This window comes from Sebastes umbrosus, chromosome 21 (assembly GCF_015220745.1).
Source record: "Sebastes umbrosus isolate fSebUmb1 chromosome 21, fSebUmb1.pri, whole genome shotgun sequence".
NCBI classification, from domain to species: domain Eukaryota; kingdom Metazoa; phylum Chordata; class Actinopteri; order Perciformes; family Sebastidae; genus Sebastes; species Sebastes umbrosus.
Genome location: NC_051289.1, coordinates 1,992,562 through 2,015,823, shown reverse-complemented (window position 1 = coordinate 2,015,823; position 23,262 = coordinate 1,992,562). Strand labels below are relative to the sequence as shown.

General features: G+C 40.4%; 1 protein-coding gene across 1 annotated transcript in view; it reads left to right on the top strand.

Annotated features, from left to right (window-relative positions):
• The window catches only part of map7d2b (MAP7 domain containing 2b), a 32,568-nt gene extending 9,896 nt beyond the window's left edge, over positions 1–22,672 (top strand). Inside the window, 14 exon segments of the mRNA XM_037756232.1 lie at positions 4,437–4,526; positions 4,529–4,604; positions 7,339–7,428; positions 9,852–9,941; positions 11,025–11,140; positions 12,258–12,331; positions 12,424–12,632; positions 12,851–12,989; positions 14,199–14,379; positions 15,817–15,921; positions 16,039–16,102; positions 17,816–17,960; positions 18,982–19,277; positions 20,057–22,672. Of these exon segments, the coding sequence (XP_037612160.1) occupies positions 4,437–4,526; positions 4,529–4,604; positions 7,339–7,428; positions 9,852–9,941; positions 11,025–11,140; positions 12,258–12,331; positions 12,424–12,632; positions 12,851–12,989; positions 14,199–14,379; positions 15,817–15,921; positions 16,039–16,102; positions 17,816–17,960; positions 18,982–19,273 (1,671 nt within the window). The 3' untranslated portion in view covers positions 19,274–19,277; positions 20,057–22,672.
• The last annotated feature ends 590 nt before the right edge of the window (positions 22,673–23,262 follow it).

Below are 23,262 nucleotides of genomic sequence, written 5' to 3'. Positions count from 1 at the left end.
ATCACCATGGGACAAAATTATCATTGATTAATCCAGGATATAATCAGCAGCTTAATCGATACTGAAAATAATCATTAGCTGCAGCCCGACCATACTCCTGGTGGCAGTATACAGAGTACAGAGTAGTATACTGAAATACACAGAAGTACATGGAAGGTCCATGTTGTCTCTGCTGTGGAGCGACAGATTATTAATCTACAATATTTTTACATTTTAAAGTAATTTATAAAGCAATAAAATGCCAACCATACCCTGGTTCCAGCTCTTTAATGTGAGGAGTTGCTGCTTCTCTCTGTTTTATATCATAGTATACTGAATATATTTGGGGTTTTGGACTAGTTATCCGACAAAACAAATAATTTGACGTCACCTAGAGCTCTGGGACCTTGTGATTCATAAAGTTTTTATATTTTATAGACTAGAAAATTAAAACGAGGAAGCCATGAGAAAGCGATAACCTTTAGTGCAGTAAATGCTCACAATAAAAAGGCTAAATTAACATTTAAATCATATATTGAAACCGTCTGTGTTTTCTCCATTGAAGCACATTGATCGTGTGGATTTGTTTCCCTTTGCAGCGCAAATGAAATGCTATCAGAGATGATTTTGTGTTCATGGTTAGTGTCTTTTTCTCATAAAGTAATGCAGCATGAATAAAACTCACCACTCTAAATGAGTCATGAGTGGGCATCACTTGGCTGAGAACCATTGACTCATATTAATATTATTATTATTATAATACCTTTTAGAGTCCAGCATAAATTATCTGCTGCGTTTGTGCATTAACCCTTTCAGCTCAGCCATGAATATAAATTATTAGTGCCTGTTGAAAGGGTTAACAAGCCCCCGGTCAGTGACAGCCTGATCCACAGACAGTTCACCGCTCAGAGGGGCTGGGGTGGGGGGTCACTGTCTTTATTGATTTTAAAAGCTCTGTTTTGCATGCTAACAGCCCCCCTCCCCCACTCACTCATATGCATAACTTAATGACATAATGATTGGTCAGCCTCGCGGGGCGATGACATCACCGTCAGCGTATCATGTGCCGTTTACTGGAACAGACAGTCGATGCTCGCAGCGCTGTGACAAGCACATATTTCACCTCTGAAAAGGAAAAGAAATCCACACAATCAATGTGCTTCAATAAGAGAAACACAGACGGCTTCAATATGTAATTTAAATGTTAATTTATTGTGAGCATTTACTGCGTTAAAGGTTATCGCTTTCTCAGAGCTGAGCAGAGCTTTTAATTTTCTAGTCTATAAAATATAAAAACTTTATAAATCACAAGGTCCCAGAGCTCTAGGTGACGTCAAATTATTTGTTTTGTCGGCTAAATAGTCCAAAACCCCAAATATATTCAGGTTGCAAACATATAAAACAGAGAGAAGCAGCAACTTCTCACATTAAAGAGCTGGAACCAGAGATTATTTGGCCTTTTAATGTTTGATAAATGACATTAAAATGTAAAAATATTGTAGATTAATATTTTGTTGCTCCACAGCAGAGACAACATGGACCTTCCATGTACTTCTGTGTATTTCAGTATACTACTCTGTACTCTGTATACTGCCGCCAGGAGTGTGGTCGGGCTGCAGCGAATGATTATTTTCATTATTGATTAATCTGCTGATTATTTCCTGGATTAATCCATTAATTGTTTTGCCTGTGAAATTTAAAAAATGTCAAAATTTCCCGGAGCCCACGGTGACGTTTTCAAATGTCTTGTTCTGTTCGATCAACAGTCCAAAACCCAAAGAAAGAAGAAATTAAGATATTAATTATCATATCAATATCAATGGTCGACATTTCTGCTTGCAAAATGACTAAAGCAATTACTTGATGATCAAAATAGATGCTAATTAATCTTCTCTTGATCAACTAATTTATTTATCGTCCAAAATAGTTTAATTTACAGCATCTTTTCTCTAATTTAAAACATTTTCTATGCAATTTTTTAAAAGACTTGTAGTGACATTTAAAGATTGTGAATCAGCGGATGGTCGTGTTTAAAACAGTCAGCTCCTTTAGGGTGTTGATCGTATTTGCTGGGGGGATTGATTGGTTAATTGATTAATTGATTTCTTGGTTAAATGTTTCGGCGTACTGGTCATCAGTAGTTTTCAGACTGCTCACTTGGTTTCTGGATTTTATCTGTGATTAATAGATAGATGTCTCCGATGTTAATTAATCCATTTTGATTTAAGTTTGTAGTTTTGTATTAATGTTATTTAATGCCCCTTATAAGTAGAATAAATCACAAATTAAATACCAAAAAGTTGTCATAGAAATTTAAATTTTGTGCAGAGAAATTGCAAACGCCTGCTCATCCATTCTGCTTTTCATCTCTGATCTATATCTACAGTATTTCTGTATCTCTTTCCATTTCTGCTGTCTCTTTTTAATTCCCTCCTCTTGACTCTGAGCCCCTCCTCCCGTCGGCTCTCCTCCCTCCTGCAGTTTGTGCGTGACTCTGCATGCACCTTCAGCAACCCCCCCCTTTGCCATGCTGAGGTGGGGCATTTCCATCCTTTATATATATATAGACAGACAGTATACTGGAGCAGTGTATCAGCTTTATGCTGTGCCATTACTGCTGTCTGCTTACTAACACCGCCACATTAATGGATGTCAGTTGAAAAGCCAGAATTGGATGTGGTTGTAAATAAAAAACAGTAAGAGAAAGACAAGTATAGCAAGTATAATATTTACTCCATACTCTAATATAATGAACACATCCTTAAATATACTCCATAAATATGTCAAAATAATGAGTCAATTACCTAAAAAATAACAATTAGATAACTCGAGGATGACCAATTTGTTTATACACTTTGGTGTATTTTTATAATGTTTGAGCTCATATTTTAAAAAAATATTTTATCCTTTTTATTCTTCTACATTTTTGCCTTCATCTTCATCACAACTATTCATTACAGATGTCTCATAAATAGCAAAAAGACAACAAGACATTGCACCTATCAAGGCAATCAGATATTTACATACTAATCAATCAATATCCAGCACTGAAACAAAGAACGTGGAGACGACTGGTCCAATTTAATAATAATAATACATAATAAAGAATACCTGCAGGTCTTAAAAAAGTCTTAAAAAGCATTGAATTTGGTTTTAATGAAAAGGGCTTTAAAAGGTATTAAAAAGTCATAAATATAATTTACAAAATATAAAAAAAATATATTTAAAAAATATTTTCTCTTGCATTCTTAAATAAATGTAAATAAATACTTTTTCACTGGTTAATCTATCCTTTTATTTTCTGTCGCTTATCCGGGTCCAAGTTGCATTAATTTAATCAGTTATATCATTAATAATTATTGTCATATGCTGCTGAGAAGTACTGAAAAAACGTGATAAATAATTCTAGTCCATATCATCCCAACTGGTTTTCCTTTATACTTTATACTTTGACCAGTGTGATCATGAATTTATTTTAAGTGGTATTAAAAAGGCCTTCAATTGAACTCAGTGAACCCTGCAGAAACCCTGTAATAACTCACTAAATCTTTAAATATCTGATATTATTATGTGAATGAATAATTAATAGACAGGCGCTGACAATATCTTAAATTGTCTACGTTAGGATGGTTAAAAACTAAAGAACTTGTGTATAGATTTTAAGAGCTGTTTAATGAATATTAGAATCATTTGCTCTTTAAGATTAATACGCTGCGTTAGTTTGTTCACTGAGGAAAAAGGATGGAATATAAGAACACACAATAATAAGATGAGAACATCACATCTATATTGTATTATTTCTCACCTTGATGGAAAAGAACAAATTCATTTGAATCATATCATGTGTCAAGTATTATTGTATTGTTGTTCTCCTGTGGTTTCTGTGTATTTTTATGAAGTATATTATACTGTGTAGAGGCAGAAGAAGGAGAACTGGAGTTAAAACCAATGCAACCAGTATCAATATCCAATCCACCCAGTTTGTCTGTGTGTGTTCATGCATGTGTGTGGGGGTGGTGATGGGATGCATTTTGTCCCCTCCCGTCTGACTAAACTGCTCTTTGAAATAGACTCAGAGAGGGAGGGGGATCGAGGTAGAGACAGAGAGAGAGAGGGAGAGGGTGGGAGGGGTGAGCAATATGTGAGGTAGCAGAGAGGAGATAGGGAGGGAGCTGGTGTTACCTAGAGGGAGAGGCAGACAGAGAGAGAGAGAGAGAGAGAGGGAGCAGTGCTGCTGTATTATGTATCACTGAGTGACAGACGAGCCAGCGATCGAGCGCTGGTGACCGCCAGCAGACACAGAAACAGACGAGTGTGAAGAGGACGGAGGGGCGAGGCTGATGCATGCGGTAACCATGGCGCAGCCGTCTCCGTGCGCATCGCCGGGTACCCGTCGCCGTAGCGACGGCTCGGTGAGAGAATGTCTGTTCTTCCCTATTTCTGAACGCAACGAGCAGGAGAGGCTGGAGGCCCTGGTACGCCGGAGAGCCGGAGGCACCGAGAGACGAGGAGGAGGAGGAGGAGGAGGAGGAGGAGGTGGAGGTGGAGGAGGGGGGAGCCTCGGGACCACCTGGATAACAGGCCTAAACGCTGGACATGGGGAGGACCGCCTGATGGAGTAGAGGGTGAGTATGACGGGAGGTGAGGTGATGGAGAGAGTGGATGATGTCAGCGGTGGGTTGGTTTGAGATGTAGAACAGGAGAGAGCATAGGATGGGGGGGTTGGGAGGAGAGGTGTTTGGGGAGGAGGTCTGGAGGTCGGGGGGTGGTGGGGGGGATGGTGGGATGAAAGGGTGGGGACGACAAAGCAGAGGAGGAAGAGTGGGTGTGAGGAGGATGAACGGGAGAAGTGATGGAGGTAAAGAAAGGAGCAGGGCAGAGGATGGAAAAGGGTGTGGAGGCTGCAATGCAGGAGCTGCTCAGCGCTTTGTCTCTAAACCTCATCAGGGTTAGGAGAGGCTGTGTGTGTGTTTACCATCACACACACTGAAGCTGTGCTTTTAAACTGGTAGCTGATGGTTCTGGCTTGTAAATGTGCTACAGGTGTGTGTTTGTATGTGTGTGTGTTATTGCTCTGTTGTTTTATTCCCGAGCTGGGAGGCAGCTCCAATTCCCAGAAGAGTTATACATCTAACCTTGAACGCACCAAGGCCGCTGACATAAACACAGACAGAGTGCGACATGAGGCTGCCTACTGTGCCAACATCTATCTCGTAGTTTATCTCTTTATTTCGTATCGCATCGTCCTCGTGTTCTCTGAGACATCTCCGCCATCAGAGCGCCACCGGCTTGGCTCTAGATCCTGCAGTGCATTCATAACGCCATCAATTATTCACAGTATACCCATCAACCCGGCCGTCCTGGCACTGACCCGGGATCAGGGTCCACCCAGCAGCTCCGTCTGGCTCCGGCCCGGCTGACTGGCAGAGAGGCAGCTCTGGGATCTGTGGGGACCCAGCAGAACGCTCACTGCAGCAGAAACAGCAGCATCTCATCTTACAGCTCCACTCGATTAAAGGACAGACAGTCACTAAAGTCTGTGTCTGTGTGTGTGCTGCGTATTTCTCTCTGCTTGAAGGTAGGCCACTTAAAAATCTGATAATTTCTCAGTTTATTTTGATGTTCAATCCATCATGGCAGCACTCTGCGTTTTTGTCTCATTCGTGTTCACATGCTTTATGTTCTGGAAAATTGAAAGAAATATGGAGGCAATTGATCGGTCAGCCATAAGCTGGCCTTCCTGGCTGTAAATCAACCAGCTATAACAAGCTACTTCAGCATGTTAATAATGCAAACAGGAAACATGCTAAGCAGCCAACGCTCACTACGTTTACATGCAACCGGTTCTCGCCCATATTCCGCAAAAGACAAGCTGTTTACACGGCTAATGAGGATGAATATTGCACTAATATTCTCGTTAACATGCAGCTGTGCATACTCCGATTAACGTAAAAGGCCTCCATGACATACGTCCTACAGTTTAGCCCTTTTAAATAACTTAAATTTCCCTCCTTTTCTAACTGCAGTCATGTTGCTCCCATGGTGTTAAACCCTCGCTGTCACCGTTCTGCAAGTTTTTGCAAAACTGCGTTCTTCAAGCTTTTCTTTTCACGGCTTCGCACGAGAACAGACTCTGACGCCGTAAACAGGCAAGAGGCTGTGTGTCGCAAACTCAATGTGCTGTATACATGTCCAAAGAATGCTCACAAAACCTGAATAATATCAGCACATCCCACATGTCTTAATCTGAAAATGCTCCATTCGGAATAAGGCCTAAACATAGCTGCGTTTACATGCACACTAATATTCTAATATTATTTTGAATATGACAATATAGTGAATTTGATACGGGTCATGTTAACAGCATATTCTGTTTGGATATTCTGAATTAAGCCTTATTCTGAATGGAGCATTTTCTGACTAAGACATGTGGGATATGCCGATATTATTCAGGTTTTAGGAGCATTCTTTGTGTACATGTATACAGAACATTCAGAATCTGGGTTTCTACGGCAGTTTGCAACACACAGCCTCTTGCCTGTTTACAGCCAGCTCTTTTCGTTGTACACAAACCAACTAGCCGACAGTTTGCAGAGATGCGTGCCCAAAAGATAACGAAAAACACTGCTTTTAAACATTATGAAAGACTTGGATATCAACAGGTTTTGGATATGCACAAATTTTGCAATGCCGACCTTTTCAAGAAGGTGGTTGAAGGAGAGAGAGTCTGTATTAACAGACTTTTACCGGCGACAGGCCTATTTTTTTGGGTCCATTTTCAGCCATTGTAGCAGCGTGGTTGTTCCACCACTTTGGTCCAGACTGATCTCAATAGCTACTGGATGGAGTTCCTGAATATTGTGTGACGTTCATGGTTCCCAGAGGATGATTCCTGATGATTTTGGTGATGCTGTGACTTTCCCTCTGGCGCCACCGTGAGGTTGGTTCAGAGAGGAATGTCTCCGCAACTGCTAGCTGCAGTTTGGTGCAGACATTCATGGTCTTTGCGGACTTTGTTGACTTTTCTTCTAGCCCCATCTTGTCATTGTCTGTCACCTAGCAACAGTTTCTCAATGGCTTCAACGCCGAGCATGTCGTGCAGATTTCCCATTCTCCTCACAAGTTCATTGTGAAGGCAGCTTTGTTTTACTCACAGCTTTATTGCATGGTGTTCCACCACTCAGCATAACGAGGTCTCGATGTGTCAATTCCTGCTGGGAATCTTGTGTTGTACTGTTTATGTCAGGGTGTGTGTGTGTGTGTGTGGCTGTTACCTGTTGGTGTGTGAGTGACGCAGGTGTACGAGTGTGTGCGTGTGTAACGCTTTGCTTTCTCCGCTCTGCTTCACCTGCTGCCCAGGTAACCCTAAGACCCCGCCCTGCCATGCCATTGGCTCCGCTCAGCCCAATGAGCTTTCTGCTGCTTCCAACGCCAGACAATCCCGTAACGGTACTGACCACATGACTCTGTGTGTGTGTGCACTACGCTCATACCGCTCCCCCCCCACCACCACCGCCGCCACCACCACCACGAGTCCTGTTGTCTCACCTGCAGCTGTTCCTCTGTGTCGCATGTGTGTGGACGTCTTTGTGCCGTCACCTCGGCTGTTAGAATGCTTTTATGGTGTGTGTGCACTGTCTACTGATCAGTTCATTGCAGTGTTGCTTGTAAAGACTTCTTTATCTTTATATATTTACTCGTTTCTTTGAGTAAATGACAAAACATGCTTCACTGTCACGCTTCACAACATACATCTTTGCATCGAGATGCAGCCAAAGGGTTTCTGGGTAACTATAGTTCGCTTTTCCTCCAAAATCTCAACTACAAATGGTTTCTATCTGCAGTCCTTTGTGTCACACAAATGCAGAGATGTTGGGTTGGGCCGCCACCCAACATGGAGCTAGAAACAATCAGATGATTTCATTTATTTAATAGAGTTATGTTTTCTGGTTTCTGTTGCAGAGTTTTCTTTGTTAAGCAGAGTTTGTTTTTTTTTAGCACATCATCTCTTTTTCAACAAAGGAAAAAAACACCTCAAGCGAGTGTAAAACGATGCGATACTTAAAAATGTACATTAAAATATGTGAATGGAAATACGGCTAATGACATTCGAATTCTAAAACAACATTTGAATGCTGCACAGCTTTTTTTTAGATCATATTATTAGTATTATTCTATTTGTATATTCCAGTGGCTGCTGAAGATTGTTTCAGACTTGTGTGATCCAATAACATTTCCAATAACTCCAGAGCGTTGAAAGTCCTAAAGTCAACATTTATTGAGAAAAATTATAGATTTACAATTCGTTTATCTAACAAAATATTCTGCTTCAATCCATATTTGTTGGCTTTTAGCCTTTCAAAAACAACATTTTCACTGCGGTCAGAAAACAGTTTGCTCTCCCGCATGCACCTGTATCAACGGGGCGGTCGAGCAGCAATCTAACAACACCATAAATTACATTTATATAACCACAAAATCTATTTTTTTATTACATTTTTTTAATGGTGATGACGTCATAAAATATGACGACAGACATTCAACGCCTCATTCGAAACCTCAATAGAAGCTTTGAATGTATAAAAATGACATTCGGTACAGCCTTAGTGTTTCCACTCGTCCTGTGAGGCTAATGGGTGTCTGGTTTGGAGCCCCCCCCGCTATGCACAAACACACACACACACACATACAGACACATGCACTCCCCCACCCTTATCACAACAAAGGGCTGCTCCACTTCCTGTCTTCCTGGCCCAGGGCCGTGTTTAGTGATGCATACATATCATTCTCACCGGGAAGCCCAGTCTATAACCCTCTACACACACACACACACACACACACACCCACCATACATCATACCAGACAGTCACCCTGTAGCTATCCGTGAAACGTATTAGACCCCACCTAAACACAGGCAAAGATCAGATCAACACACACACACACACAACATCCAGCAGACATTTCCAATCATCCCTGTTCCACATTACAGAACCAGCCGCTGCAGAAATCCATATTTTCTTTTTTGCACTTTTGTTCCAAACCCGCAAGCAGTTTCACCCAAACTTGCACTTTTATTATATTTCTAACGTACTAATTTCATCACCAGTTGGTTGAGAACACAATAATGTTGTTTTATAATACATATCACAGACTGTATATATAGATGGACGACGCGTTTCCACTTGCTTAGCTTAGCTAAGCACAAACAACTAGCTTGTTCTAAAGTAGCAAAATCTGCCTTATTAACCTGTTAAATCTTGTTTTATAACTGTTTTTGCTGAGATAAGTTAAAAGACGGCTGCCTGAAATGGGAGAGTTATTGATCTTCTCATCTAAAGCTCCACCAGAAAGTAATTAATCCCCAAAATGTCTGAACTATTTTTGTTAGAAAAGATAATATACAGGACAACGTTATCATTTTATAACATTAGAAACCTGAATTACCCCCGTTTAGACATTAATCTGAATATCATCAAACACATCACTTAAACTCACAGTAATCAGATTACACTGTGCATGTGGATGTTGTCATGGTGCCTTCAGCTGCTGTAGGAAACATTCTCCTCCAGCTGCCTCTGTATCTCTTCATCCTCCATTTCATGATGAAGCAGGTTGCTCTCTGTTCTGCTGCTTCATCCCTGCTTCACATCACCAAGGTTAATTTATTCTGCAGCCTGCACGGTTTATCGATCCGCTGGATTATTTTCTGTGTGAGCCGGCAGTTTTGTGTTTGTCGTGTGACGAGTGTTTGTTGTCGGGGGATCGGGGATGTTTTTTATTGAGGGTGACATTTACATCCTCCTTCGATACAGCAGCAGCCGGTACTTTGATTCACTGTCATGTATGTGTCCATCTGTTTTTTTTTTAATCAGTCAGTGACTTCCTGTCTCCACCTGGGATGGATCAACCAATCAACAAACAGCTCTCCAACTCTTCAGCCGCCCTCCATTCACCGGAGAGAGGTAAGAGAGTGTTCATATCAGAATCAGAAATACTTTATTCATCCATGGGGGGAAAATTGGGAAGTTGCAGTTACTCTTATATAAAAGCATAAAGAAATATAAAATAAATAGAATTAAAGGAGAATGTAAAATGTTAATTATGTACATAACGCTACTATATATAACACAATATATGTAGAGTAATATAAATAATTAATACAAATAAGAGTATGTACATCAAACACATGTAATATTTAACCACAGTGTGAATAAGTAAATACAAAATAAAATGGCTGAGGAGTGAGATCTATTAAGTGTTTTAAAATATGAATGCAAGAACGGTATAAATAATAATTAAATATAATACAGTATTAATGCTAGAGTATTGCACAGTTGACACATGATTGAAAAAACATGTTGAAGGTCACACGGTACAACACCTAAACATACACTATGTTACCCTTATACATGTTATATGTGCATCAATAAACTGTTAATAAATTATTTACTGATCAGTAAATATCGTCTCTTACCAGCTATGATGTATGCGATGTGACATGGTTGGTACCGACGGATTCTTTAGGTTTTATAGTTTCACATGACACCAGTATCTTCACTTTAGTTTTAATACTGAGCCACTACAACCTCCGAGAGATCGGTGACCCATCGGATTTTTAAGGTTAATTAAAAATCGCAAGTTGCATTAATGCATTAAAAGAAACTTTGACAGCTCTATTTTTAAGATGTCCAGGTACATATAATACAAGTACTACCAGGGTTCAATGTTAATGTTTATTTTTTCACGGTGGGTCAGAATCTACTTGCCCAGAGTCAATTTTTACTTTCCTTTATACAAATTGTTTTATTTATTAGTGTTTATCAAATAACAACAAAAATTGAAGTTATGTTTTATCCGCCTTAATCTCAAACTTGAAGCAAAGCTATTACTACAAATACATCTGTCTCTATTAGGATCACAGGGAAGGGAAGAGAGCATCTCTTTTATTTGTTGTGAATATAAGTGTGTCTCTCATTGGCTGATTTTCTGTGTCATCGTCATTGTGTGTGTGTGTGTTTTGTGTGTGTCATTTCGTGACCCGTCAGTGTCTTTTGTGTCCCAAACAGCTTCCCCCAACAACCACAGACCGTACAGAAGTTCCTCCAACCGCAGGAGCATCACTGGACTCCCCGAAGAGATGTCCAAAGCCAAAACACCCACGGTCAGTCCTTACACGCACACACATAGAACTAGACACTTGCAACCTCATTAACAGTGAGCTGTTCAAGACTGAAAGGGCATATTAACAAGTGTTGTAACACATTTTGTAGATATATGTAGATATATGCACACACCTGATGTGCCTGGATGCTGGTAGAGTTGTTACTGCTGCTGTTGTTTCTTCAAAATAAGACCACTTTATTTTGGAAAGAAGATATTACCGCTGTGGTTAAACCATAGAAAAAGAATAGTAGCCGAACAAACATTGAACTGTTTTCTGTGGTCATTTGACTAGAACAAAAGAATATTGTGATTGTTTTTAGTTGTTATGGCGACAACACCTGTCAGTGGGGCCGTAAAGTGTGGTCGCTTTAGTTATCTAGGTAGCTTTTCCTTTTCCTTTTCCTTGTAGCGGTGGGGAGTGATACCTCCTCCTAACATACAGCGACCGAGCGAACTCTGGCGAATGCAGCGCGAAATATAGTCCACATATACTACGAGCGATGTCACTCTCTATTACATAGAGAGAGTGAGTTTATGATCAGTTACTGTCAGTGTCGATTTTAGACCAGTGAAAATAGGTTGGAGGTGCGTGAAACTTCGCATAAATAGAGCCAAGGCGATCATCTGTTCGCTGACGCACGGAGCAAGTTAGGTTACATCTTCATCGGGAAAAACTGAAACAATCCGATGTTGGCTCGATCGCATCGCGTCCAGTTAGGAAGAGGTGTGAGAAGGAGAAAGAAGATCCAGTTTCTTTTACCAATGACTGTGTTTTCTTCTATTCTGACTCAACTGTTGCTCAGAGGGATTTTTGTCTCTTTTAATTGTCAGTTTGGTAGAACCATTGGACAGCGATTTGTTCTCCATGTACTGAACTAAACAACATAACAAGCTAAAAGCATGAAACACCATTCAGACATATAGAGTAGTCCTCTCAGACATCTGACTGGACACAATCAAGCTTTGTGGCAGCAGATTACTGACTTTTCAGCAGATATACTCATGCTGTATGTTGTATAAAATCATGCTTCATGTCACGGTTGACTACTTGTTTATGTGTTTATAATGTGTGATCTTGTTATTATCACAGTAATATTTGTAAATGTGACTTGCAGGGGGAGACTGCAAACACACCGGTCCGCAGTTCTTCCTTCAGGGCCAACAGCAAGGGCCCCGCCACACCGAAACGGTACAAAACACACACACACACACACTAACATGTACACACACCTCACCTGGATTAGAGTCCAGGTGATCTGATGTGTCTGTGTTGGTTTTCAGGGTGAGGTCGAACAGGAGTCGCGCCCAGTCGCCCTGCTCCCCCGGCCAGTACCCCCCCTCCCCGCTCCGGCAGAGGGCCCCCACCCCCGGCACCGACGACAGGGGTCACAACGAGGTCAAAGGTCACGGCACCCTGGAGAGGAAATCAACCAAATCTGAGACCTCGGAGAAAAAGATCCCCAAATCCACCAGCAGAGAACTGAATGCAGGTAAAGGCACAGTGTGTCTCTGTATAGCTGCACATGAATTCACTGTAATGGAAGAATATTCAGCTGCATTTCCACACAGACCTTTGAAAGGACTAAATAATTAACTCAAGAATGTCCACTTAATGTGATATTCTGACTCCTGAAAGATTTGTCCAAACAGGTTTCTTTTTTGTTAAGTCATACTGCACCACTCCACCATCTTTGTCTCCACGTTACAGAGTCTCCGAGCACGCCCACGGGCCGGAGTGTCGGTGGGACGACGGATGCTGAGGAGGCGTCCAGACTGCTGGCAGAGAGACGACGTCTGGCCCGAATACAGAAGGAGCAGGAGGAGAGACAACGGCAGGAGGACGAGAGGTGGGTGTAGTTTTAAGAATAAGAATAATGAAGTCATTCCTGAGCTCCAGCCTCTCAAGTGTGATGATTTGATGCATTTATTGGTAAACTGAAATCTTTGGATTATTAGTCCGACAAAACAAGACATTTGAAGTCGTCACCTTTGGATCTGGGAGTTTTTTTTAATTTAATCAAGAAAATAATTGACAGATTAATTGATAATGAAAACAATTGTTAGTTGCAACCCTAATATACATGTTTATTTGTATGTGTATTTATGTATGAATGTGCACACTTGCACTTGAAATGGAAGAAACAAATCGTATTTAGATATAAGTATATGCTGTCTCATGATATTATAATAACCTGTTAAAATAACCAAATCTTTATTACTATTATTATTATTATTGTAAAGACAGATTTATTTATTTATCTAATATTTTAGTTATTTATTTAGTTATGTCTTTTGATATCTTTTCATATTTTATTTTGGACGTTTTTCTATTTTAGATTTATGATTCTCGACTTTTGGAGTTCTTTTTTTTTTTGTTATTTTCTTTTACTATGATTATTGTTGTGCACCAAGATAACAAGGCCCATTCCTTGTATGTGAACACCTACTTGGCAATAAACCTGATTCTGATTCTGGTTTAATTGTTTAGTTGAGATTTGACATAAATCCAACAGGAATTCGTCTTTTTAGCTGCATTTTCAAGTATTTCAGTTGTCATTCTGGGATAAATCTCAATATTAATTTACATAATAAAACTATAACAGTTTACAGTTTTAAACATATGATATTTGTGATAGACGATGACCAACGTAGTCCCCATGATTTATCATTTAACAATCGAGTTTGTCCAGTTCTAACAAGCTAATGAACATTACAATAATAACACCAAAATCTATTTCTAGAAACTAGGCTGACAAACAGAATAAGAATGGTTATTTGATCTTGGTGTTATTGTTACTTTTTTATTATTATTTTATATTTAATTAATTTACTATTTATTTACTTTATTTTTTATTTTTTTTATTTATTTATTTTTATTTTTCCATTATGGACATTTGGGGGTGGGGGGGAATTGATGGCTGATGTTGTTTGTATAGATTGTATTTGTTGTTGTGGAAAAATGGAAAATCTGGACGAACAAATTGTTTTAAAACCAAAAAAAAGTGCTAGTGTTGTATGGTGGCCTGCACAGCTCAAACCTGCATGTGTTGGTCCAGGCTGAGGGCTGAGGAGGAGCAGAGGAGGCAGCAGGAGGAGAGAGAGAGGCAGGAGAGAGCCGCACTGCAGGCCGAGGAGGAGAGAGTGAGGCGGGAGGAGGAGAGGAGGAACCGGGAGGACGAGGAGAGACGGCAGAAGGAGCAGAGATGGAAGGACATGCAGGATCAGCTGGACAGAGAGGTCAGCTCACATTCATGTTATATAATATATTTATTTGTGTGATGTTGCTCAAGTTATTCCTCGTGGTTGCAGCTGTCTGGATGTGATGAGATGTCAGGTTAATGATAATAATATTTACTGTTTCGTTGACTTTGACACTAGAAACCTTGATAGACAGGAAGGCAATCCAGACATATTAAAACACGTGGCAAACGAGGAAAGAAAAATATTAATTATTATAATGGTTATTATAATGGTTAAATCATTAAAAAAGTCAACATGTTTTGACCACTGTAGGTCTTCGTCAGGGCTTAAAACAAATTGACAAAGCGGATGTGGCCTCAACCATATGGTATCGACAACCAACGGGAGGAAATCACATGATCACCACAATACTGACAACAAAATATTATGAAGAAATAACACAGTAATTTATATACATCATCCATGAAAAGTACTGCTAGGTGTTAACATAAGCTGTAAGACAAACATGGGAGCCGATACAGAGAAGAGGAAACATATATGCATTTTTCTTATTTTGCAGAAAGCATGTTAAGACCTCGTTAAGACCTCGTTAAGACCTCGTTAAGACCTCGTTAAAACCTCGTTAAGACCAGACCTTTTTTTCATTTTTTTCTGTTAATTTTCAGACGCTTCAAAAAATGAGATGTTGTATTTTTCACTGTTGAAAGCAATTTGCTGCTCTTTGCATCGCTGACTGAGACAAACTCAAAATAATGACAATACTTCCAGCGGTTGGAAGTATGCCTCTCTTCCTCTCCCTCAGGGCACGGTCACACATGTGCGAATGGCCAACTTGACAAGATGCGAAGATGCATGCTGACCTGCCACACGTTCACGTCATCGTAACATAAGCCTACCTGGCACAAAAAAGAAATTACTAAGAAGCATTACTTGGATTGATAACTGTAATATAAGTACTGTTTTGGAAATTGTAATCCTTTACATTACTTGTTAGGGGGGAAAGTAATAATATTACAGTACTGCTCAACACTGGTTGTTTGAGGTACTTATCCATAGTCAGTGTTTTACTACCTACAGTAGATGGCGGTCGGTACGCCCCAAGTTTGGAGAAACAGACAGGAGTAACAGCACGGGAGCAAAACATATTTTAGACACCTAAACAAATCGAAATCAGTTTAAGTGTGCGCTATATTTTGAATATTTTCACTGCTTTACCTCGCCATCAGACAGCTCTTTCTGATGGGGAACTGAAGCCCTTATCTACGCTCTCTTTAAAGCCACCAGACTCCTTTGACAAAAATAGTAATTTTACCTCTCAGAATACAGGAGTTGCTGGTCTGCCGCTGACTCGATCGGTTTGCGTTATTGTGTGACTCTGCTAAATCCGAACTAAGACTACAGCTCAACTCTACTTTTACAAAAAGAGTGAAGTATAGAAAGAAGATGTGACTGATGTTACTGGGTGTTTTTCAGAGGGAGGAGGCCTGCCTGCGTGCCCAGAAAGAGGCCGAGAGGAAGAGGCAGGAAAGAGAGCTGCTGCACATCCAGGAGGAGCAGGAGAGGCTGCAGAGGAAGAAGGTATCAGAGAGATCTTCTTCACAGGACACATGTTGTCATGAATCATACTGGCGTTATTGATTTAACAAACAAAGATAAGATAAAAAAGATAAAAACAAAGTATGTGTGTTTTCACAGAGAATCGAGGAGATCATGAAGAGAACACGGAAGAATGAAGCGGAGCCTCTGACTGGTGCTGCAGGTGAATGTTAAACACAGCTCATCATGACGTCACTTCCTGCAACATGGCAATTTGATTTATTTTGATTTGTTTGTCCTGTTGTTCACTCCAAGACTTATTGACTCACCATTCTCCTCCAGCATAATTCGTTTTCTGTATAATTAAATGAGTCTCAGCTGCAGTGTGACTCAGCAGTGTTATACAGGCGGGGGAACAGCGCCTCCTGGTGGTTTAAAGGCAGAACACCACGTATACTGCAGCATCCGTTGAACTCTCTAAACCCAAAATAGCTTTACATTACTGCTGATTTATCAGCACAGATGAGTTCAGAGGAAGTGACACACACTGATTACTTTAATATTGCACACTGAGTTACAAAACCTGCCAAATACGTGATGTAGAAGTGCTGTTTCACTTGTCTTATTGTCACAGAATTGAACCTGTGACTAACAAACAGTTACAGGGGAAACATCACATTTACTGCACATAATATCAGATTATATTCCGGGTGTCATGACAGGCTTTACATTTCCACTCAATTATTTATTTTTAAGTGTTAGATTATTTAGTCCTTCGCATCGAAAGGTGTTGAAACATCTGATCAGGATGCCTCCTGGACGCCTACCTTTTGGAGGTATTCCGGGCTCGTCCAACGGGTAAGAGGCCCCGGGGGTAGATCCAGAACATGCTTGAGAGATTATATATCTCGTCTGACCTGGGAACGCCTCGGGGTCCCCCAGGAAGGGCTGGAAAACGTTGCTGCGGAGAGGGACGTCTGGAATTCCTGCTAAGCCTGCTGCCCGCAGATAAGAGGAAGAAAATGGATGGATGTATAGATTATTTAGTCCAATTCTAAAAAATAGAATGATATGGAACAATGGAAAGCTGGGGTCTCCATCAATTAGCTTGCAAAAGGTTCAAAGAATATGTACATCAATTTGATGAACACAAAGATGCTTTGTAAATCTGTTTTGTCCGTTAAATTTCTATCCAATCAAATTCACATCACATCACATCCCGCCCCCTTCTGTCACAAAATGATTATTTTACAATCAGCTGTCAGTTAAAGGAGTTACTCTGCTTTCAAGTTTGGTTACATCACTGACGGTGTAACATTAGGCGATGTTAGCAGACTAATAAGCACACACCAGATTTGCCAATAAAAGACAACAAATATGCTTTTTTTATGAGGACTGGGTAACAGAGTCTTTTTTCGTGTCAGTCAGTAAAAGATGTTTCTTCACCAAAGTCCACATTAACTTTTCATGGGACTTTCCGGCTGTTAGCGGTCTATGAACAGAGAAGGTAAAAGAGCTGAAAACAAAAGTCTCTGTTTACCAAACTGACAAAGAAGGCCGACGCAGCAACAGAGGCTTCGTTTAGTGGCGCACATCCTTAACGAAACACAAAAAGCCCTTCGCCTATGGCGAGATAGTAATAAAGGCGATGACTGCGGAGGCTGAAATGTTACTAAAGACCATAAGGCAGAAATGATGTCTGCTATTGGCGATGCACAACTTGGTGCCATCAGTAGCTCTCGGACGCTTTTCATTTTGTCAAATTAGCTCTCAGAGGAAAAAAGGTTTGAGACCTTTGACTTAAAGTAAGTAACCAGCAAACTGTTTTTGTGGATCAATTCATTCATTAAATGACTGAACAGTTCACCTCTATTATAATGTTCACCACTGAATTTCCCAGACAACGTAATCTTTAAACGCCGCTGTGTGTTGACAGTGTCTGACATGAGGCCGGAGGGTGCAGTCACCTCGGAGGAGGACGCCCCGACTCCAGCTGAAGCCCCCGTTATCATGCTGGGACCTCTGGAGAATAAGAGCTTCGTGGACGAGCTGTCTGACGGAGTCCAGTCCATGGACGTCAGGTGAGACGTCTTTGTTTGTCTCTGTTTTAACTGTCCATGATTTAACTCTCAGGTGTCTCTGGTTTTGTTCACACTGCAGAACTTCATGCTCAATTTAATTTTTTTTTTTACTCTGCATGTTTTTGTTATTATAACACAAATAATTAATGGTGTTTTGTAGTTTTTTGCACATTGTCTGCCAAGTTCTGTCTGCATTGAGGTGACTCCCCACACACTAATCAGCCTTTTTGGCTTCTTTTTCTTCCAGTCCTGCATCTCATTGTCTTCCCATGCTGCTCATCCAAACAGATAAAAGTCTTGTATAGGGTATCTGAGATGAAGGGAGAGAGATTTATTTATTTATTGTCAGGGAACACTGATACATTCAGTGTTAAAGGGCAGGTCCATCATTTTTTTTTAGGTTTTTATGTCATTCTGTAGCTTCCAGGGGTGTCCTTTATGTATTCAAATCCCAACATTAAAATTTTGGTCAAAGTACGTACGTTTTAGCATCAAAATGCTGTTTCCCCTTCAAGCTCTTCTAAAAACTTTCCCCCACGTGACCTGACGTAGGTTTCTCATGATGACGCTGCTACATGTACAGTATACTGTATATACATCCTTATAGTCAGCATATTAATACAGTATATATACATCCTTATAGTCAGCGTATTAATACAGTAACTTAGATGGCGGTCGGCGTGCTCCCAGTTTGGAGAAGCAGACAGGAGTACCGGCAGGAAGCTAATCAACGTACTGCTGTGGACGCCACGTTAGTTCAGATCAGAAAGTCACACAATAACACAAACTAACTAACCGATCGATGCGGCGGTAGACCAGCAACTCCTGTGTTCTGAGAGGTAAAAGAACGCAGGTGGACCCGTCCTTTAATATTCATATATACAAAATACACAAAAATGGAGACTGCTTTCATCCAGATCTCGTTTTGTAGCTCATCACGAAACCTAAAAATGTGTAAAATGACTTTTGAAAAGTGCTAATTTCTAAAATATCCTGTCTCTGTCATCATTGTGTTTTTAAGTTCTCCATCTGTCTCCATCAGTCCAGTGTCCAGGGACGAGCAGCCGAGCGTTCATGAGTTTTCCCCGCTCACAGAGGGGACGGACGGCTGCCCTCTGGAGCACCTTATGGACCTCGACGCCCAGGGCCGAGAGCAGCGTCAGGGCACCGAGACGGCCCCCTACCCCAAACTGCAGGCCGGCAGCGGGGTCGGAGACCTCAACAAGAACCTGCTGATTCAAGCGTACAACGGCGCCTCTGAGTCCTCTCAACTCATCAACAGCGTCGGCCCGAGCAAACTGGACGTCCAGTAGCCAGGTAGACACCCTCCACCTCTTCTACCCATCACAATCTGTTAACTCCACGTGGTGGTTAGAACTGCTCAGCCTCTGACAGTTGTATGATGTCGTCAGCGTCTCTGGAGGAGCTTTAATATTTAACAGAAAGTCTGCGTTACAAACTGGGGGCTGGTGTTTGAAAGACATGGCGGATTACCAGTAGGGCTGCTCCCATTTAATCAATTAGTCGACTAATCGGTCGCTTTGGTCTTAGTCGACTAAGATTTCTTTAGTCGATTAGTTGTTTTTTTATGCTTTTTTCATGCTGAATGACTTTTTTCTAAGACACTTATGAGCACATCTCTGGTAAACACCAGATTTAAAGTGGTGCTTTAGTGTGATTCTTTGTTTTAGAGGTTCGAAAACAGCGTACAGAGTAGTGTGGACGGCTGTCCCGAATACCATTTTTGGGGCTTCAAAGCTTCGGTGAGAAATATTTGAAGGTATTCAAAGCTTCGTCACGTACGTGTGTCTCTGTGTCTGTAATCAGCCAGTTTGCAGCTGTCAGACAGAATATTGTGCATGAAGTGAAGAAACAAGGAGCTGCAGAAATCTGACGACAGGAAGCTAATTAACGTTTTTTTAGTGGATTAACTAGGTGAGCGCTCACACAGTTTCCCAAATCACTCTGCTGATTAGGACATAAATACACTTATGTGATGGGTTTTAGTGAATCATCATGAAGGTATTACAGATTACAAACACAGATTGAAGGTAGGTTTGAACAGTTTCCATTTTGTCTTCCTTCTCTCTTCTCAGGAGCTGGAAGTTACTGTAGAAACAGGACGACCAGACCAAGAGACCGACCGTCACTTCTGTCTGCAACAACAATAACAACAACAATCATCTCCACAAGGAACAAATGCTGAACAACTAATTTCACATCTGTATTACCAAACCTCGCATAACAGTAAAGCTTCTGGCCACATTTTGAGGCAGTGCAAATGGGCAATTTTGACTCTCACAAACACAAAAACATGCAAATAATGTGTTATGACATGGTTATGTGGCAGAGAAGGAGGTGGGATCAGCATTGTTGCATGTTTGTCATATGAAGAATTTGAGTTTAGGAGAGTGAAACGATTGTAAAATAAGGAAACACTTGCTGCTGAAAACTTAGTTCACATTATAAAACTTACTGTAAAGGCATGAGCTGAGGATTCAAGGTTAATGTCAGCCTAAATCTGCACACATTAACCTACATTTTTGTTTACAGATTACATATTTTTTTTGCATTTAAGACATCTCAGAAAATTCCCAGACTTCCTGTTGTGATTGCCCGGCTGCACTGCCACAAGATAACACTCGAGTATCACCCGCTTCAATCTCTCATCCCCCTGCTTTTGTAAAACTCTGTAAATAGACGCGACTGGGAGTCAGGAGGAGTCAGGGAGCGGCTCTGTAGCAGATTATCTGGAGGGGAAGCAGTAAAAAAAAAAAAAAACCTGTTGTGTGAATCCTGTGTAGCATTTTCAGTGAGGACTAGCTAGTTGAGCTGTTAATGGTTGTAGCCGTGTACTTGAACAGTGTGTGGGAGTTTCTGTCCGATGGTTCTTGTGTGTTTATCTCTACTGCTGACGGCGACTCCTACTTCTATAAAAATCCAGTCTGCTGTAGATTCCCCCCCGTCACCCTGCTGGACGCTGGAGAAGAAAACTGATATTATAACCCCGCTGTTGACCCATAACTCTTAGCCTGTCGCTTTGGTTTTTTCCTGCTGCTCGTCACTTGATCGATGGACGTTTTGTGGACAATCCACAGCGAGGACGAAAAAGGTCGGGACACACAGTGTGTTGTGTATTTGTCTGGCACTGACTGTAACCACGCTAGCTGCAGTTTGTAGTGTGCACTTAACAGTAGTTGTGTGTTTCACTGCTCCGAAGACGCTTGTATCTCCACACTCCCCCTCGACTAAAATATACCTCACCAAGTCAGAACGGAGACTGGTGTGAAGCAGCGGTCACCACCTTTCTCATCACCTCTGAGGCCTTAAACCTCTGTGCAGTCAAAACAACCCGTCCTCTGTGCTTCGCCCTCAGGCTGTGTTTCATGCAGCATGTTCACTTTTTGATGTTTAAAGGCCCTTTTCCACTAAAAGATTGAAAGAAGAAGAGAAACAAGAACTACGAATACCCCTCGAGCAAGTCTGTGTAAGGCAGATCAGGTTGGATTACCAGCAGAGCAAAGCATGCAACTACCCCGGGGCAACCGGCTCTCAAGGGCCACTAAAGCCCCAGATTTACTGTGTAGATGATCAGGGCACTAGCAAGGATTAGAGAAAGACTGAGGTAATAAGTCCAAACTCCCCCAGCAGAAACCCACCCACCTAAAACAAAATCGACCAGGCACCAACCAGACTCTGTACAAATGTCAGAGTATTTAAGGAAAATCACATTCTAGTTATTCAGTTATATATTTTTTGTAAGTCTGATCTCCCTACCTTGTGGTCTGGTGCCAGGTCTGTCATTCTGGTGAAGAATACTAAATTCCTAATTCCTAATTTATTGAGGTTTTTATCTGGAAATTGTCAAGAAAATATTTGAATCAATCTTTAAAAAACCCAATAGGTGAAGGATACTACATTTCTTTATTTTTTTTTAAATTTAGTTTATGTATTAGTCTGCATCAAAACAGTCAAAAAAATATTTGAATCAACCTTAAAAAAATCATCCTCCTCTTCATGCCATTATAAACCTTCCAAATTCCCAATATGATCTCAGTCACTGAGACTTTCGGTGGGGTGGGAACTGTTGGAAAGGAGTCAAATTTGGATCCAGGTGCAAAAGAGAGTTCTTTAGAAACCTTATTGTTGTGGAAAAGCAGCTCCTCTGCTCCTCCAAGGTGCCACATTGAGGGGGAAAATGCGTTTACCCGTCACTGCTGCAACCTTCAGCACATTGTTTTATGTTCTCACTCTCCTGCCGGCTTCCCTCTCTCCATGTTATTCCTCCAGATTCTGCTGAAGCTCATCGTAAGAGGGTCTCCGGGGTCCCCTTGTATATGAAGTAAAAATAAAGGACATAATGTTTATCCTAATATTACTTAACTCTGTGACACTGCAGCTTGGTGGAATATATCATTGTAGATGTGGTGCATGGATAACTGCTGAAAAAGAACAATAAACATCATCAAGCCATGTGTGTCGGTGAGCTGGATCAATAAATATAATAAATGGCAAACAGACACTTTTGGTTGAGGAGATGAAACGAAGATTCAAAACTGTATGAGATGTTTAATCTTTGACGTTCATAACAAGTGACTTATGAAATGACAAATGTAGTGTAGGGCTTAATGCAGCCACTTTTATTTATCATTATATCTCCACTGTGTGTTGACTTCATGCTGCACTGAAATTAAAACTGATCTGCAAAAGTTGAAGTGAATAATTAATCTTTACTTGAGATTCCTACACAGGGCTGAATTCATGAGATCTCCAGACTTATTGTGTGTCCACTAGTTTGTGCTAAATTAATTTAAAATGTGTTTGGTAATATGCACCAAACGAGTAGGTTCCATATGGAGGACGGAACCTGCCAAAATAAAAAATAAATGAATAGATAAATAAATGGCATTAAATGTAACAAAAATAATATTCTAAATAAATGTTGCCATTAATTAATTGATAAAATATGACATAAATTGATATTTATTTATTATTATTATTATTATTATTATTATTATTATTTATGTATCTTTGTGTTATGTATTTTTTTATTTACTCTATTATTTTTAAAATGTATTTATTAATTTTTGCATTTATTTTTTATTTATTTATTTATTTATTTATTTATTTATTCTATTTATAAGTTTTGTTAGTCATGCACCCTGACCCCATCATGACACACATTGAGTGACAAATGTATAAAGAAAAGAATACAGAAATAAATACATTTGGGGAAATAAATGGGTGAAATGCAAAGGAAAAATCATGCATAAATAAATAAATAAATAAAGACACATTTAAA